General features: G+C 56.8%; 3 protein-coding genes across 5 annotated transcripts in view; 2 read left to right on the top strand and 1 right to left on the bottom strand.

The window, feature by feature from the left end:
• Positions 1–4,135: 4,135 nt before the first annotated feature.
• On the top strand, positions 4,136–4,936 carry LOC125919748 (protein SCO2 homolog, mitochondrial). Its single transcript, XM_049626617.1, has one exon. The coding sequence runs from the start codon at positions 4,136–4,138 to the stop codon at positions 4,934–4,936; it is 801 nt and encodes a 266-aa protein (XP_049482574.1).
• Positions 4,937–5,190: 254 nt separating this feature from the next.
• NCAPH2 (non-SMC condensin II complex subunit H2) lies at positions 5,191–17,805 on the bottom strand. Of its 3 annotated transcripts, none has more exons than XM_049626616.1 (20): positions 17,574–17,805; positions 12,451–12,552; positions 9,806–9,861; positions 9,629–9,713; positions 9,483–9,551; positions 9,278–9,357; positions 9,052–9,185; positions 8,665–8,745; positions 8,082–8,212; positions 7,388–7,450; positions 6,994–7,060; positions 6,702–6,809; positions 6,553–6,606; positions 6,346–6,416; positions 6,170–6,263; positions 6,011–6,079; positions 5,830–5,885; positions 5,648–5,749; positions 5,434–5,550; positions 5,191–5,335 (listed from the first exon to the last, which is right to left on the bottom strand). In XM_049626616.1, the coding sequence occupies exons 1-20, from the start codon at positions 17,679–17,681 to the stop codon at positions 5,195–5,197; spliced, it is 1,788 nt and encodes a 595-aa protein (XP_049482573.1). In that variant the 5' UTR covers positions 17,682–17,805; the 3' UTR covers positions 5,191–5,194. The 3 variants fall into 3 exon arrangements, with proteins under 3 accessions (XP_049482573.1, XP_049482571.1, XP_049482572.1); XM_049626614.1 differs by having other exon boundaries at positions 5,401–5,550; positions 17,574–17,802; XM_049626615.1 differs by having other exon boundaries at positions 5,401–5,550; positions 5,830–5,882; positions 17,574–17,802.
• A 19-nt stretch (positions 17,806–17,824) lies between these two features.
• Positions 17,825–17,919, top strand: part of LMF2 (lipase maturation factor 2) — a 3,239-nt gene continuing 3,144 nt past the window's right edge. The window contains exon 1 of the mRNA XM_049626740.1: positions 17,825–17,878. Coding sequence (XP_049482697.1) covers positions 17,825–17,878 — 54 coding nt within the window. The remainder of the gene's footprint in view (positions 17,879–17,919) is intronic.

Here is a 17,919-nt window from a genome sequence, read left to right as displayed (position 1 = left end):
TGACAAGGTCAGCCTGGACCTCGTACCTACCCGGCTGGCTATAGGCTACAAGGTTAGAAGATGCCTCCTCTCCAGACCAGAACGTCTGACCTCAAACAGGTCAGTTAGCATCCTACAGGCAATCTCCAACTTCAAGCCTGGCCTAGACAAAGTCCCCCAAAGATGGGGTCTAGGCTTCTCACCCCCAGGATGGAATTTAGGTTCCCCCCACCCCATCAGCCCCCCCATAACAGGACCAAGTTCTCCAGCTCCCCCTTGGGTACCCCACTCAGGACTCCCAAGGGAAGAGCTGGGTACTCCTCTCTCTTGGTTCCCCAGACTTGTGCTCCTAGGGGTAGGTACTAGCCTCCTCCTCGTCACTCCCCATACCAAATCAAAACAATTTCTTTTCCATTCCCTCTCCACCAGCTGCACATACAACTACTTACTAAATACTTAACTCCAGCTGAAGCCCTAACCAGGGAAAGTGAGAGAGAATGGTGGAGGTAGAGGAGGAGTAGGTGTGCAGGTGTACTCAGCATCCCTGCCCAGCAGGGACCAATGATCAACGGATGTGGTTTGAGGTACCCTGGTGGAGCAGGGAGGGGTGGGGCCGGGGAGGAAGCCCCGCCAATAAACTGGAGTCTATTCCTGGATTCACCCTCCTCCGGAGTTAAGAGCAGGTACAGGTGGGCCACTGGTCATTGATCTAGATTCTTGATGGTAATATTGGCCAGAATCTCTGAAGAATCACTGATAGGTCATTAATCAGGGTCACTAATGAGGATATTGATCAAAGTTATTTATGGGTCACTGATGGTCATTGAACTTTGGTCACATCATCAGTGAAACCTTGATTGGAGTCATTAATAGGGACTTGATAACAATCACCATTGGACTCTCTGATCAATCCTTAATGGGCCACAGGACATTGGTCATTATACCTGACGGGTCAGACCAGTCATTAATGAGAAATTACCAGAATTGTTCAGAAGTTTCTGGTCATGGTCTTGGACACTGTCATGGTTGCTGATGAATCCTCGATCAGGGTCAGTGAAGGGGGTCACTGGAAGTCCTGATGCAGGGTAGTCTGGCCAGATGTAAGGGCTGCTGGAGGGAGTGGGCGCAGTCCTATGGGTCAGGGCAAGAAGCTGGTTCCTGTGGATGGACTCCTGTATGAAGCCAGAGTGTCAGTCACCATTGACACCCTGCTAGTCATCACAGGTAACCTGACCTCAGACTCCAGGTCTACTTCCTGCATGTTAAAGACCCCTGACCTCGGACCCACACAGTCAGGGTCCTCTCATCAGGAGACCATGGGACTTCCCCCAATCACTGGCGATCTGAATAGACCCCAGGGTCAGCGTACCATCACAAGAACCACCAACTCAGAAAGGTGACCTGACTGATGCACAACCCACCAAGCCCGTTGCAGGTACAACAGGGGACTTGATCCTCAACATTCAGGGTCCCTAAACCCTCATGACCGACCCAAGAGTCAGTATACCCCTGTGAGAAATAAGCCCACCGACCCACTCGAAGAAAGGACACGGAGACTCAGAGCACAGTGAAGCCAGGCTCTAATCAACGTTCTTGCAAGAGCGGTGTCTAACCGACAGGCACACTCAGGGCGGTTACAGCAGGCAATTTATCTCCTAGCGTGAAGTCCCTCCCCTTGTTCTTCATTGGTGAGTACTACAGAGGTTACAGCCTTCCCCAGAGGTCGCCTCTGCCCACGGAAGGCACAAAGTAGTCTGGTTGGAACAAATGTACATTCCCTGAGGTGAGGCAGACTTCAGTTCTTTGGTGCACACTAACTGCAAAGCCCAAGAAAATAAGGCCGCAAAAGGAGAGGGGAAGAACCAGGAAGTGAAGTGCCTAAGGGTTTGGGACTCCGGCGGGGGGCGGGGGGAGGTTCATACATATTTCCAATAGGTTATAAACCTATTCTTAAGTAGACAGCACAACTTTTATTTGGTGTTTCTGAAAATGAATCATCTCACTTCTCACACGCCACATCTCCGAAAAAGCTCCAGACCCCTCTGCGTCACCACCCCCTCCGTCCTCAGTCATAAGATGGTGGACAGCCCATCCCCTCCGGTGGTGGACTTGAAGTGTTCCCCAGTCACACCCATCAGCTGGCAAGAGTCCTGGGGAGCACCTGTGCCTGCTGGAGTTCGTGTGTCCTATGGGAATCCCAGTGTGGCTGTGGCCTGTTTGGGTAGGTCTTCTAACGTGAGCTCAACTTCCCCTTCATGACTCTGGCAGTCTGGTCCCATGTGCCTCTTGGGAGCTGGAGGACCGCCCGGCCCAGGGGCGCTTCGAGTGGATGCCCGGGAGCAGAGCCTGGACCTGGGCCTGGCTCCAGGCCTATGCTCCCGGACGCCCGCGCCAGGAGGAGGAGCTGCACGTGCCCGTGGACAGTGGGCGCCGGGAGACCTCCGTCCCTCCCCACCAACCCAGGCCCCTTCCCTTCTCCGAGTTCCCATCCCCTTTCCTTCCCCGAGCCCGGATTCTCACCCCTGGCCCCCCGCCTCCGGCCGGCACCGCGCAACTCATCCGGGCGCAGCCACGCGAGGCATCCACTCCGGCGGGAGGTGGAAGCTGAACTGCAGGTCGGCGTGGGCCGGAGGCTGGCCCTGCAGGGGTCGTCGTGCCCTCGGACCGCGCGCCCTTCGCCACCCCCTCGTCCTTTGCCGACCTCTTCCCGCCGCCGCCCGCGCGCGCCGATCGACACACTGCGCAACAGACGGCCGCGGCGAAACCTCAGGAAGGCCGGCGAGACCGAGAGGAAGTGGGGGAGTGGCTCCGTGGGAAGCCGGGCCGCCGCGGGACGGAGCGCGAAGGGGCGGGGCCAGGGAGACGCCCCGCCCAACTCTGCGCTGGGCCCGCCACCTTTTGCGCACGCGCGCAGAGAAGCAGGGACTGGGGAGCGGGGACGTTCACGCTTGTCTGCGCGTGCGCCATGCCCATGAGCGTGCGCGCTGGCGTTGAGCGCACCGGTAGCGCAGGAACCTGTCGACTCGGCTAGTGCAGCGTGGTTGAGTCTACAGCGGTGACGAGCTCTGGCAGAGCGGGGCTGTCCCCTGAGTCGCGGTACTTACGCCGGGTTCCGAGGAGACTGGGTCGTGCTCGGTGTCCAGCTTTCTGACCTTACAGGTGCGCGTCCGGGAGGGCGCCCTGGAGGTGGGGCTCCCAGAAAAAAGGGGCCCAGGAAGGCCACAGGCTGCCTTCGCTTGCCAGGCACATCGCGTGCACTGCGCAGAGCGCGTACGTAAAGAAGGAAGCTGGTGGAGAGAGGCTGTGGGACGTGCCAAGGGTCATCCAGCCCAGAGCGCAACCCCGGGAACCATCCGGAAGTGGGCGGAGACCAGAAGTCTGGGAATCCTCCCGAGGGTCTTCTCAGCAGCTGAACGAACAGGTGAGGGGGAGTCTTAAGGCCCCCACTTAGCAAATTTCCAGGGGCTCCTGTGAGAAGGACACGGGGGACACCGAAGTTGGTGTCAGGATCCTGGCTGTGAAGGGGGGTGGGGACGCTCGTGACCAGTGGAAACCTCATTCCTCTCGGGGTGAGAGCACCAGGAAAGCTCGGCCTGGAGCGGCGTCGGTGGGTACTTGCCCGGGCTCCTCGTGGGCGGACCGGCATGGGTGCACAGGGCTGCTGCTGAGCGCGGGGGGAGGGGGCACAGAGTTAAAGTGGTGAAAGGCTGGCAGGCCGCAGAAGGGCCGGAGGAGCCCATCTTTGGAGGTTAAAGCTAGAGACCCGGCCACCTCCTTTCAAGAAATGGGTTTATTGCAAAACGACACACATGCTCAGGAGCCCAGGCAAGGCATGCACTTGGAATGCTTCCCATCAGCTGACCCGGCGAGGTGTGGAGTGCCTCCCCGGGCCATAGAGCTGCAGGCACAGGACCAGGGTGGGAGGAGACAGACTTAGCCTCTCCAGCTGAAGGACAGGAGTGACAAGCATGGGCATTCGAGAACACCTTTCATGGGTGAGGCATCCTGAGCACTAGGTGAGCAGCTGTGAGCTGCCGTGCAGGCTTGGTCCTTCAGATGGTGGCAAGCCTCCCCAGAGCCAACGGGGGCTGACCCAGGAGGCAGAGGCAACTGCAGGCTCCTGACAACTGTGCTCTTTCCTAGGAGCGTCAGGTCCATGCTGCTGCTGGTTCTGGCACCCAAGGCTTGGCACAGGCTCTCTCATCTGAAGCCCCCAGCCCTCGTTTGGACCCCGGGAGGCAAGGCCAGACATGTGAGGTGTCGGCTCCTGTCAAGGCAGGGCCCTGGAGACACAGGCAGGCAGAGCCGGCCCCAGGGCCCCGGGCTTGGAACTAGGCTGTTGATCACCGCCTTGTTTGGGGCTGGGCTGGGTGGGGCCTGGCTGGCTGCCAGGGCTGAGAAGGAGCAGCGGCGGCAGCAACAGCGGACAGAGGCCCTGCGCCAGGCGGCTGTGGGCCAGGGTGACTTCAGCCTGCTGGACCACCAGGGACGGGCTCGCTGCAAAGCCGACTTCCGGGGTCAGTGGGTGCTGATGTACTTTGGGTTCACTCACTGCCCCGACATCTGCCCAGACGAGCTGGAGAAGTTGGTGCAGGTGGTACGGCAGCTGGAGGCTGAGCCCGGCCTGCCCCCGGTGCAGCCTGTCTTCATTACTGTGGACCCCGAGCGGGACACCGTCGCAGCCATGGCCCGCTACGTACAGGACTTCCACCCACGGTTGCTGGGCCTGACCGGTTCTGCTGAGCAGGTGGCCCGAGTGAGCCGCAGCTACCGAGTGTACTACAGCGCGGGCCCCAAGGACGAGGATCAGGATTACATCGTGGACCACTCCATTGCCATCTACCTGCTCAGCCCTGACGGCCTCTTCACAGACTACTACAGCCGGGCCAGATCAGCAGAGCAGATCGCAGACAGCGTGAGGCGCCACATGGCTGCCTTCCGCAGCGTCCTGCACTGAACCCGGTCATTAAAGAGGGTGTGATGGAGCTGTGTGTGCCTGTGGTCTGCGTCGTCGGTGGCCCCAGGAGGCCACGGCAGGGCAGCGCAGCCCTTTGCCTGCAGAGCGCAGGAGTGTTTTTTGAGACTAAGTGGGATGGCGACACCATTTTATTGGGCTGGGCCAGCCAGGAAACAGGGTCGAGCGAGCAGACGCGATGCCCGGCGCCCACGGGGGACGGAGCTCCAGAGCCCACCCGTCAGCGTCAATGCTCCCCGCTCAAGGCTGGGCCATGGAGGGGGCAGCGTAAGTCTGGAAGCGCTTGTGGGCCCGCTGGTGGGTGAGCAGCCTCAGGGACATGGTGTCCACGGCTGCCTCCAGCCCCGGCTGCTGGGTGATCTCCACCGTGTGGTCGTTGGCCTACAGGGATCAGGGGTCAGCAGAGTCGGGGACCGCTTCCCTCCCAGGCTCCCCAGGCCACTCACCAGCTGCAGGGAGGCCAACATGGAGCGACACACCTCGAAGGCAGGTTGGCCGGCTACCAGCTCCGCGAAGGGACACCACTGGTTGAGCTGGCTGAACCTTGAGACCACCTGGTCCCCATAGGTGTGGATGTCAAAGGGCACGTGCCGTTCCTGCAAGAAGGAGGGGCAAGATCCCGGGGCAAAACCCAGGCAGGCGGCAGGGGAGTCCCTAGCTGTCAGTCAGGGCCTGGCCCAGCCCCTCCCTCACCTGCTCCCGTAGCAGCGGCTGGACGGTGTCCTCCCAGTGCCTGATGCGCTCGCTCAGCTCCGTCTCCTGCACAAACTTCTGAGACGTGGCGATGAAGAGCTCCTAGGGCGGGACCAGGAGCTGCCACCTTCTGTGCAGGAGCCCCGCACCCAGCGCCCCCACCTGCTCCGACTGGGACCTACCACATTCCTGCGGACCAGCTCCTCATAGCTCAGGGATGCCGGCACGGCCTCTGCTTCTGGGAAAGGGGCAGCTATGAGCTTCTGTGGCCACGGGCCACACCGCTTCCCCCCTCCGCCGTCCTCAGGGGCCCGGAGCGGCCCCCCCCCCCCCCCCCGGCCAGCAGCTCACTCTCAGACCTACCCAGGTCCGCGGCCTCCCCAGGCTTTGCCTCCTGAGGCTCTGCATACTCCTCAGGCTCTAGAAAGTCATCTGTTGGCAGACAGAGAGGCCCAGGAGGAGGCAGGTTGGCTGGCAGCGGATGCCGAGCCCCCACCCTGGCCCGTCCCAGTAGGCTCCCACCTGCCGCCCCCAGATCCTCCAGGGAATCCTCCAGGCGGTCCTCTTCCACAGGCCACAGCCCCTCCTCAGGCCTCGGCAGCCACCGCTCCGCCACCTGCGTGCAGACAGCATCTATGAGGCACGCTGCTGTCTCCCACCTGGGACCACGCGGGCTCCAGACGGTGGCCAGTACTTGCCTCCCTCCTCTGCAGCTTCCGGAGGGTCTCCAGCTGCTCCTTCACGTGCTTCCAGTACAGGACTTCCATGTCTACACACAAAGCCCTTGTAAGAGGGACTCCCACGCCCTGCCCAGCCCCCCTCCCCGGTCCACCTAGAGCCTTGGGTGCCCCCAGGCCGAGGGGAGGCAGGCACTCAGCAGAGTGCGCACACGACCCTGACCTCACCTGCAAAGGACGGGCCCTTTCGCCGGGGCCTCCTGCTGTCAGCGTGCTCGGCATCTTCAAGAGAATTTGGTCAGTAGGAACCGAGCCAGGTCCCCGTGAGCTGCACGCGGACCCTCCTGCCCTGGCCCGGCCCCACCACACCCACTCACAAGCAGCCAGGTACCACTGGTGGAAGTCCTGCAGCTTGGCGACACCCTTCCTCTTGCGCTTCTGTCCTGGAACCTCCTCCACACAGGGGGGCACAGAGTAGGGCCTACCTGGGGGCAAATGGCTACGTCTCAGTGCACAACTAAAGGCCCTGGGGCGGATGATGGCACCCACAAGCCCTAGGAGCAAGTGCAGACCGCACTAGGCAGCACAGCCCCCACCCTCATCTACCACTAGTGCTCCGGAGAACCCAGCCACAGGTGCCCGAGTGAAGGTGTCCCTCCACCCAATTACCTTTCTTGAAGGGCTTGGCGTCCAGGGAGTCAAAGGGGTCCAGGCTCTGCCAGGGGTCTGGGGTCTCCTGAGCAAAGAGTACAAGCAGACCCTGGGGTGGGAGCAGGGGATGTACACCTTCCCCCCAGAAGTCCAGACACAGAGGAGGGCTGGCCACATTCAATCCAGGACCCAAGGGTGACCCACCAGAGAGAGGTTCCCCAGAGCAGCACAAGAGGGGATTCGATTTCTGGGGCAAGGAAGATTCCTTGGAAAAGAGAGCCAGCACAAAGGGCCTCCAGCTAGGAGCCCAGGCATGCGGAGCTCTGAAAGCTAGCAGGAGTGAGGGGTGGGCAGCAGAGCCCCAAAGCACATCCTCCTTGCCGGGGAGGGTCTGAGCCCCACTAACCCTCACCTTCAGCAGGGACATAGGCTCCCGTCGCTCCCGCAGCACACACCTGCTGGGCTGGGCAGCACTCTGCAAAGAAACAGCCCCAGGGATGCCTCTCCCCTCCTCCACCCAAGGCTGGGGCACCCCAGTAGTCTGCTCTAGGGTCGGACATCAAGAACCCTGCAGAAGGACCCTCTTAAGGAAAACAAACACTCTAGGAAAAATTTTAGAACACACAAACTAGTAAAATGGGGTACTGTTTTTTTTCCTTTAAAAAATACCAAAAAAGAAAAAAAAGACTGCAATAAACATCCATGTATGTACCAATCAAAATTAACAAATATTAACGTTTCTCCTGTATGTACCAGGATTTTTGTTTTAATAAAAAGATTTTGGAGCTCCAGGCAGGAACACAAAGCCAACCCTCGGGGGTGGAAGGGGCAGCAACAGCCTCCAAAGCCCATCCCCTCCCACCAGCCTGATCTCGGGAGTCAGCTTGGGAGACCAGCTGCCACCCTAGGTGGTACCATGACCACAGGGCTCAGACCCTTGAACCCTAGGCCACCTCTCTAAGGAGCAGCAGCTATTCTGGTCCGAAAGAGGAAAGATGTAGAAGGCACCACCCGAAAGGGCTGGGTGCAAGGACCAGAGGCAAAGCCCCCAGGCCCACCTATCCCCCCGGAGCGTGGGGCCTTCGCAGGCCTCGCAGGGCCCCCACCTGCTGCGGGCTCCTGGGCTCCTGGGGCTCGGGAGGGACGTCGGGGGCCATGGGCTCAGGGAGCTCCACCGCCCCATCTGCGTCCTCATCCTCGTCGCCACCTCCAGGCAGCGGGCCTTCCGGAGAGGTACCTGGGCAGGGGAGCAAGAGACCGGTCAGCCCCGAGAAGCCCAAGGCCAGACAGCAGATGGGAGGCTGGCCTTGGCCAACACCCCGGAGAGCCTGCAAGGCCGATTCCCTCACTCAGCCCCACTCATTAGACCCGGAGTGGTATGACCACGCCTCTCGCCATGCCACGGTTTCATTTCGCTCGTTTTACCAATTTTCCTCCTGAAAGGCTGCCATCCGTGCGCGCCCAGGGCTAGGTCCAAACCTCACAGGCCCAAGAACGGCCAGAGGGCAGTCACGAGACCAAGAGAGCGCAGTGAGGCCGAGGTGGGGAGGGAGGCCTAGGTCCAGGTGCAAAGAACCCAGGCTTCGTTGCTCCCCGCACCTCACCCCTGGGGCGGCGGAGCATGGCCCCATGCAGAGCCCCATCTCCCCACCCCAACCCCGCAAGTCCACTGTGGTGCTCTCTTCTCACCTGGCTCCTGGGAGGCGCTGAGCACAGGGACGGAACTGCACACACAGACTTCCATTGGCTGCTCCTCAGCCCCCTCAGCCTCTGCGAAAGATGGGGGACTGGACAGGGTCAGCCCAGCCCCTCCCTCCAGGAGGCCCCTCCCAGGGGCCCAGCAGAGCCAGGGCAAGGGAAGGAGAGCAGAGACCCGTCACAGGACTCGGGCACCCAGGGGCCGAGCCAGCTATGGGCAAAGAGGGGGCAGAGGGGATGTGGCCTGGCAGACCTAGCCTCACAGCAGGTACCCGGGGAGGGAGGCAGGACCAGAGCTGGCAGGCACAGGGGACCTGACAAGGGGTCCAGCCCTGAAGTCCCTTCCTTCCCACCCAGCCCCCACATCCAAGCCCTCACCCTTCTGGTTCCTTGGCAGCAGCGTCTCCGTTGGGGATATGCCCACCGGCTCCAACATGAAGGCTCCTCTGGGGTGGGCGGTGCACGTGTTCATCCTAAAATCCTTCCGGCTGGCCAGGACCTCCCCCTGACAGCTGTGCTGGCAGAAACACAGCCACTGCAGAGACCCTTCCCAAGCAGCCCTCTCCCCTTATCTGATTCCCCTCAGCCAGGCTGAGGCCAGTACCTGTACAGGGGGCTAACATTCTTCTCCATCTCATCAGGGGCCACAAGGGCCATGGGCAGGAGAGGGACGATGAGGATCTCCTGCGTGGAGGCCAAGAGTGGGTGAGCCACAGGCCCCACGGGCTCCATGTGGGAAACCGTATGGGAGGACACCTTCCAACACCCCCATCAGCTAAAGGCAGCCCCACAGAGGGAGGGGGACTCACACGGGGAGGCAGGTCGTTCCTCAGATCCACATTAGCACGGGAGTCAGGGAGGTCATCTAGCGACAGGAACTGTGGGGAGAAAGAGCTCAGGAGCAGCGCCTGGCAAGTGCACAGCAGGCAGTGGCCACGCACCCGAGAGATCTCACCTGGTCGTCCGCCTCCTGGGGGGCCTCGGAACTGGCGTCCCCATCCGCCCCCTGTTCCCGCACTGAGGACAGCTGCTTGGCCCGCCTGAGGGAGAATCAGTGCATGGGTGTCCAGGAGGCTGCAGGCAGGCCAGACACTCAGGCCTCCACCTGCTGGCTCAGACCACCAGTACTCACTTCTTGCCAGAGATGAAATCGAGAGCCTGGTAGACCAGCGAGTACAGGTACTCCACCTGGTGACCAGAAGCAGACGGTGAGGACGCGGAAAGGAGCAGCCCACCAGAGACGCAGAGACGAGCGTGTGCACAGAGAAGCCCGCCGTCCCCTCGAAACCCTCCGGCACAAGTCCTGCCCACGTGGCTGCTAGAGTGACCTCTCCGATCAAACGAGCACGTCTTATCAGTTGTGGTTCTCTCCTCGTCCTCCGTCCCCACGCTGCATGCAGCCACAGGAACGGCCGTCGTCACCCAGCTCTGACCGTCTTCAGCCCCTGCACGCCGGCCTGCGTGCAGCCCCCCCGGCCCATCGCCGTGCTGCTCCTGCCCGACACCCACAGCAGCTCCTTCCCGCCCCGCCTGCAGACTCGGGCCACCACCGCCCCATCTCCGGAAGCCCGTGAGTCCCTGCCTGCCCCGTCACAGGGTAACGGTCAGGATTTCCGAGAGGCTGACCAGCAGGGCGTGTGTGTACCACCTCTGGGTCTTTCCCTCTGGGATGACACCACCCCAGAGCACACGCAACCCCTCTTCTTGGCCCTGCCTTTTTTTTTTTTTTTTTTTTTTTATGCAACAAACGTTCATTGCACTTCTCTCATGTATGGGGCTCTGCACTAGACACTGGACACAATGGTGAGCACAAGAGATGGTGCCCCCTCATCACAGGGGCCCCATTTATTAGGACCAATAAGCACTACCCGTTTCAAGTGTTTGTTCACATACAGGATTGTGTTCGTGCTTCTTCCCGTCTAGTCTGTCTGAATTAGGTGTCACTGCTGTTCCCGTTTTATAGTAGAATAAACTGAGAGAAAGTCGCCTGGATCAGGGGTAGGTCTGGGATTTGTACCCAGGGATGCATGATTCCCACTGCCACTAGCCACGTGTGAGTCAACCAATTTTAAGTTCAAGTTAACGGAAAGCCAGTAAAACTCAGAAGTGCTCAGTGACACCGGCCACCTTTCAAGGCCTCCGTCGTCACGTGTGACGAGTACTTACCGTCTCTGACAGCACAGGTCACAGACCATGTCCATCATTTCAGGAAGTCCTGCTGGGCAGTGCTCGTCTAGAGCTCGCACTCCCCCCACCTCCCAGACTCCGTCAACGTTTCACTACACTTGCTTTACCACACATCTCTCCGTCTGTCACCTCACGTTTTATGCTTTCAAAGTCACTTGCAGACGTTCCTTCTCAGGACAAATACAGGATGTAGGAATCTGACGTAACCGGCGAAATCTTCAACTGTCTTAATAACTTATGGTGCCCAGAGATAAATCCGTGTCCTGTGCCATTGGAACTGAATGTAGATGGCTCACGGCCCTTCTCTAGTTTGGACCCCATTATCAAGTTCCTTAACACAGTTCTGAACTCTTACCTTTTGTCTTTCTCCCGCCCACTACACCGCCAATTCTGAGTCCGCTCAATTCTGAGCACTTTTCCGTGCTGCCCCCTAGGGGACGGCTACGCACCGCTGGAGGAAAAGGGCACAAACGTGCCCCTGCAGACAGCAAGATGCGCGGACGGTCTGTGCCTTCTGTCAGTCTTTCGTTTGCATTCCCCTCAGCAAGCATTGTGAACTTTCACCAAATTTCCTACGTAGTAGCTGATTCTTAACAGCTGACTTATATTCTCCATTATGAAAACTGGGGCCCTTGGCAGGAACTCCCCAAATGGCTGTGCCCAACTTCTGTGCATCAGTACTGACTTCCTCCTCCAGAATCCTGAGATGAGGTGCCTTTTCTTTTTTTCAAGGCAGGCTTGTCAATCCACGGTCCTGACCCGTTCCTCAACTACCTCTTCTGGGATTTTGTTGCATCCGCCGCCCCACCCCCACCCTTCAGCGCTGGCTGTCACTGATACCTGCCCCCTGCCCAGTTGTGATTTCACCAGTGCAGGTGGTGTCCAGGAGCTGGGCACGAGATGGACCACAGCCTGAACGGAGGACTGCTGCTTTCCTCGCTGTCCCCCCTTCCAGTGACCTCTCCCCCAAAGGGGTCACGCCATGTCTCCACACCTCTCCCCACCCCACAGTCTGGTCCTTCTCTCCCTAAAACCCCTGGTGACCTTCCAGGATACCCACTGGACACCTGAAAACCTTTCCGGTGTGGGTCAATTCACTGAACTCAACATTTTGGGTCTTACGGTCTTCTCTCTTCCCCCTTAAAATTCTCTACTGCTCTGTCTTCCGGGACACTGTCTTGATTTACCTTTCTCTCACTTTTCCTTCTTGTGAGCACTTCCTAAACACTGGTTTTCTCAGGATGCTCCCTTCATCCTGCTTTTCCTCTTATTCTACACGGGGTTCTGGACGATTGGACTACTGACAGTTTGGACTGGATCATTCTTTGCTGCGTGGGGTTCTCCTGTATACCACTGGATGTTTAGCATTAGCAGCAGGCCCTGCAGTTATAAATCCAAGACTGTTCCTCGGTTATAATCGTTCAATTATAAATCCAAGCTGTATTAAAAGGTGCTGAGGAAGAGGGAGACAGGAGGTGCTGGCAAGGAAGGTAAGAGACAGGGGTGAGCCTGCCATCTGCCCCAGCAGGACAGTCAAGCTCAGTCCCACCAGACGCTGCAACGGCAAGAGCAGCAGCCAGATGGGCCCACCTTCTTACTGTAGACACAGGCAGAGCCCTGGATCAGCAGCGCTGCCTCAATGAAGTTCATGGTGGTTTTTCCTTCATCAAAAGAAATGCAGATCTGGTCCAGCTGCAAAACACAACACCAGGGCGTTGGGAAGCCGAAACCTGGGTACGCTTCTCCCCAAGAGCTCACCCAGCGCCCCTGCCTCCTCCTGGCACTCTGGCTCTGCTTGGAGTGAGGAGGCGGGCCTTTGTGATTTCTCCTACTTCCCGTAACCTCTCAGACCTACTAGTTTAGAAGAGGAAGGCCCCTGGAGTGTATCAGCCACAAACGGCCAGAGCTGCACGGGAGTCTCTCCCCGGAGACGCTCCGCACTGAGCCCATCTAAGTCAAGGCACAAGTTGGACAGAATCGGGCAGGAAGATCCCTCACCCTGAGAGAAGGAAAGGGGAACCTCAGGGGTGGGGAAGACAGAGACAAAACTCTGGGCCTCAATCCTTTGAGCAGAAACTAAGGAAACACTTACAGGTGAGTCCCCCTCCTTCCTGTGCAACCCCTAACCTCCCGAGCCCCAGCTCCTATCACCCCTTGAATGTCAGTGTCCACGGACCACATGCCAACAAGTCCCAGACCCATCTGCGGCAACACTCTCCCCTAAGCTGCGGGACTGTGCTTAGAGCAACCCCAACGCATCCAAATGTCCCCAAACTTTTTCTCTCCATACTGAAACCAGGGCTCCCCAGAACCTGGCCCCTCTCCTGCACGTCTCTCAGCAAACGGCACTTTGAAGCCCAACATGTTTTTTCAAGTTCTGCCTTTGCTTTCCACGTGCCTAGGACACCTGCCCCCAGCTGTGCCCCGTGTGAACCCAGCAGTGTGGCTCGGACGCCTGGCTCGGATGCCTGGCTCGGATGCCAGGGACTTCTCCCTCCCTGTAGGGCAACTGCAGCCTTTACCTCACGGCCTGACGCTGGTGTCCAGTAAATGTCTCATGAACGAACCAAGTGCTGACATCAGAACTAAGCCTGAAAGACACACTCCCCAGGCAGATGAAAGGAGAGGCCTTTTAGGAAGAGCAACCACTCCCACAAAGGCAGTTAGCCGACCCGGGTGTCCACTATTTAGGAAAATGAGTATCACGCAAACATGTCCAAAGCACAGGGCGTGTTGGGGAGCAAGGTCAGACGTTAGACACTATGGAGAGGGAGTCTAGGAGGACACCACCCAGGGACCACCTCTACCAGTTCCTGAAGGATAGAGGGAGTTTTTCAGGTCAGTGAAACATGAGAGTCTGACAGAGTGCAAACATTCTGGAAATAAGTGAAGGGCTTTCCCTGAAAGGAGGGACTATGAAGCAGAGGGTAGCCGGGCCACCCAGGCCCTCTTCTTCTCAGCCTAGGCTGGCTCACCCACTCCCAGGACCTCACACTCCATCCACCTTCTAACAACTCCCAAATGCATGCTCCAGATTGAACCTCCCATCTAAGCCTAAATCCATATGTCCAGCTGCCTTCTTCAAACCCCATTTGGATGTCTTAACCAAAATTTGTACCGGGCGGGCCCACACTGAACTCTCGATATCCCCCCGACCACCCGTCCAAAAACCCGCAAGTCTCAGCTCCCTCCTTCTTCTCTCATTTTCCCCATTCAACCTATGCCAAGTTCCCTGCCAATTCCATGCTCCACTTTGACTAAACTGTCCGCTCCTCTCCATAGTGGCTGTGGCTCTTGCTCAGCCGGCCCCACCTCTTGCCCGGCCCTTGGCACTAACTGGGCTCTCCCCCCGCCTTCACTCCCTTCCAGCCCACTCTTGACAAGCCAGCGCTTGTCTGCAGACACAAGGCAGAATTACCTCACTCCACTCAGAACCCTAATGGCTTTCTGTCACTCTCAGGGAAAAAACCCAAATCGCAAACAGAGCCTCGCTGGCTGACCAGCTTCCCTCTGCAGCTACCCACCCTCCCCTGCTCACTGCACGGCAGTCACACAGGGCTACCTCTCCAGGTCCCCCATGGAGCCAAGCACTTTCCCACCTCACAACCTCGGAACCTATCTTCTCTCCACGTGGAACATTCTTCAGCTCATTCGGACTAGGCAACTCCTTTCATCCCAAACAAAGTTCAGTCCCCCACATAAACTCTTCGTGGAGCCCTCAACTTTTCTTTTGAACCTCTCATGTTTGTGATTGCACAAAGACACAGTGACGAGGACAGCGGCCTCTGCTCTGCCACCTATTAGGACTGTGAGCCTATCTCTTAACCTCCCTGTAGAACTAATACCTGTTCCAACGACCCTATGTCGTTACTTCTTCAGGATCCGTTCTCCTACAAGGGTGAAGCAGGGACTACTGTTTGCTTGCCACTATTTTCTTAGGATTTCACATGATTCTCGGCATACAGCAGACACTCAACAACAACAAACAAAAAAATAAACGGATGAAAGAGTCTGGGTGGCTCAGTCAGTTAAGTGTCCGACTCTCGGTTTCAGTTCAGGTCATGATCTCCCAGTTCCTGAGTTCGAGCCCCAAATGGTGCTCTGCGAGAGTAGCAACGTGGTAAGATGTGTTTAAAAAAAAAAAAACAAAAAACTTTCTGGTAGCTGCATGGAAAAGGAAAGGAGGAGAAAGACAAAACAAGAAGCAGGGAATCAGGACTTTAAAGGGCAGAGAAGGTCTGGAACAGCAAAGAAAAGCAGGAAGGGAGCTGACCAAGCCAGGAAGTAGATCTACCAAGCATCCCCAGGCACCCTGACCAATGTGGAAACCTGAATTCACAGTAGCCCCACCCAGCACAATTCTCTGCATTTTCCCAGCAGTCCAGGTGTCCCAGCAGAGAAGGTAGATCAGTAGATCAAGTATTCATCCAACAAACACTTATTCTATGCCCCCTACTAAATGCAACGCCCCCTACTATATGCTGGGCATTCTATTATTATTATGCAAAGGGAACAGAGTATACACATGGTTCCTGCCCTAGCAGAGTTAAACAAGTGAACAAGTTAAAGAAGAGCTTGTGATAAACATCCTAAAAAACGTAAGGTACTAGGACAACTATCTTAAACAGGCTGCTCACCTGACGTTTAACCTGAGACACAGAGGATAAGAGGTGGTTAATCATAAAAATAAATGGGTGAAGAGTATTCCCCAGTGGGAACAGAAAATACAAAGACCCTCAGTCAGGAATGAGCTCCAGAAGCACCCGGCTGGCTCAGTCAGTAGAGCATGCAACTCCTGATCTCAGGGTCCTGAGATTGAGCCCAGGTTTGGTGTAGAGATAACTAAAAAATAATAATAAAATAAATAAAGTTCCTTATTTAAAAAAAAGGGGGGGAGGGCACCTGGCTGGCTCAGTCGGTTGAGTGCTGTTAGCACAGAGCCTGCTTCGGATCCTCAGTGGCCCTCTCTCTCTGCCCCTTCCCTGCTGGTTCTCTATCTCAAATTAAACAAATAAACTTAAAAATAAATAAATAAGCCCCAGTGTTTTAGGTTGATTGGCTCTAAAGAACAGGTGGAGAGGAGCTCAAGATGAGGCTACAACAGTCAGCAAGGCCAGATTCAGAAAAGAAGGTTTGCGCTTTAGTCTTGGCACAGAAGCCTCTGAGGCGCCACTGCAGTCACACTTGCTACTGGATGGAGCGTGAATCGGATGGGGCCAAAAAAAGCTGTTACAGAGCCTAGGAAGGAAGGTTTTACATGAATCTGAGCCAGGTAGAAAACAGATGAATTCAAGGGAAATTCTGGTGGTGCGACTGACAGAATTCACCGAGTTTCACTAAAACAGCTTTTAGTTCTCACCTTTTGTTGAACAGTAGTGCTATTTAGCAAGATCAGGAAGACCGAGATTAGGGCAAAAAAATATAAAGCTCCACTTTAATGTATTAAATCTGAGATGCTTGGGGCACCTGGGTGGCTCAGTTAAGTGTCTGACTCTCAGTTTCAGTTCAGGTCATGATCTCCCAGTTCCTGAGTTTGAGCCCCAAATGGTGCTCTGCGCTGACAGCACAGAGCCTGCTTGGGTTCTCTCTCCCTCTCTTTCTGCCCCTACCCTGCTCTCAAAATAAGTAAACATTAAAAAAAAAAAAAAAAAAAAAAAACTGAGATGCTTCTGTGGAATGTCTAAGAGGAATGTCAAAGGTAAGCAGCTGGATATACAAAATAAATTCAGAAAAAAAGATTTGCTGGGGGGCCTGGGGGGGCTCAGCTGGTTGAGCATCTCATGGCATAATCCCAGGGTCATGTGACTGAGCAAAAAGTCAGGCTCCATGCTGAGTGTGGAGCCTGCCTAACATTCTTTCTCTTTCTCTCTCCCCCTCTGCTTTTCCCCCCACCTCGTGCTGTCTAAAAAGAAACAAAAAAAAAGAAAGAAAAAAGATCTGGGATGAAGACATAAATCTGAGAGTTGTCCTCATACAGGTGATATTTAAAATCAGGGAAACAAGTGAGATTATTTAAGGGAGATACAGAAGATGGCCCAGGCCCTGCCCAGAGAAGCTAAACACTTAAGAGATTGGATAGCAAAGAAACAGTAAGCAAATAACATGGGGAGAAAAAAATCAGAGCACGTAAACCTGTACCCAAAAAGGAGTGGTCAGCCCAACAAATACTGCTAAACTGAATAAGGTGACACTTCTAGCGTCCCTTGAATTTGCCAAGATAGACGTCACTGCTGATCGCAGTCCAAGTGAGCTGCAATGTGAAAGCGAAGTACAGAAAGGGAGCAGACAGCACATTAACAAGGCCTAGACTCGGCTGTCAAGTAAATAAAAACCAAATGCTGACGAGTAGAACATGACAGTAGCTTGAAACCGGTTTCAGAATCCAAGATAAAAAACTCTCTTTCACCGTGATCCAGCGGTCTCAAATACCCAGACACGTACATAAATTCTAGTCTATTCTGTTACATTACAGAAAAATGCTTGTCACCACCCATGAAATCCATTTCACGGCTCTGGAACAGGTAGCGACCTGTGATGACAACTCCAGGCTAATTTAATAAGGGATGACTTCCAGAGGCAGAGATGGATTTGGAAAAAAAGAAACGAGCCTGAGGACAGCGCCAGACGGACACGGACGAGGAGGCGGGGCGGGGCCGCCCAGCAGCCCCCCGCCCGCCGCCCCGCCCCGCGCCACTCCCCGGGACGGCACTCACCTCCTCTAGATATTCTCCCAGCTGGGCCGCCACGTCCACCTCCCAGTTCTTAGTGAGGTCGCGGATGGGCTGCAGTAGATGGGCGAAGCGCGCCTCCACGTCCTCCATGTCCGGAAGGGGCCGGGGCGGCCCGGGGACCGCAGGGCCGTCTTCGAGGGGAGCCAGCGTCCTCAGCCCGCCACTAGTTCTGGCGCCATTTTGCTGTTCCCGCCCAGGTAAAGGACGTAGTGCGTGACGCCGCGCGCACATCTATGACGCACGCGGCCGCAGCGGGCGAGAGCGAACCCCGACGCGGCGCTGCAGGAGCGCGCCGGAAGGGCCGCGGGCGGTGCTGGAGGCGGGGCCG

The sequence above is a fragment of the Panthera uncia genome, chromosome B4, assembly GCF_023721935.1.
Source record: "Panthera uncia isolate 11264 chromosome B4, Puncia_PCG_1.0, whole genome shotgun sequence".
In the NCBI taxonomy this organism is placed as follows: domain Eukaryota; kingdom Metazoa; phylum Chordata; class Mammalia; order Carnivora; family Felidae; genus Panthera; species Panthera uncia.
The sequence above is the reverse complement of the archived record's forward strand: the minus strand, read 5'-3'. Positions and strand labels throughout refer to the sequence as shown.

Bases quoted from the DNA above. Each gene is read 5' to 3' on its own strand.
- LOC125919748 (XM_049626617.1), top strand. From the start codon at position 4,136: ATGCTGCTGCTGGTTCTGGCACCCAAGGCTTGGCACAGGCTCTCTCAT.
- NCAPH2 (XM_049626614.1), bottom strand. From the start codon at position 17,681: ATGGAGGACGTGGAGGCGCGCTTCGCCCATCTACTGCAGCCCATCCGC. The intron at 6,080-6,169 runs GTGGGAGCCTAC...GTCTGCCAACAG, and splicing joins GGAGGATCTGGGGGCGGCAG to ATGACTTTCTAGAGCCTGAG. The intron at 5,336-5,400 runs GTGAGTGGCCTG...TGATCCCTGTAG, and splicing joins TGTTGGCCTCCCTGCAGCTG to GCCAACGACCACACGGTGGA.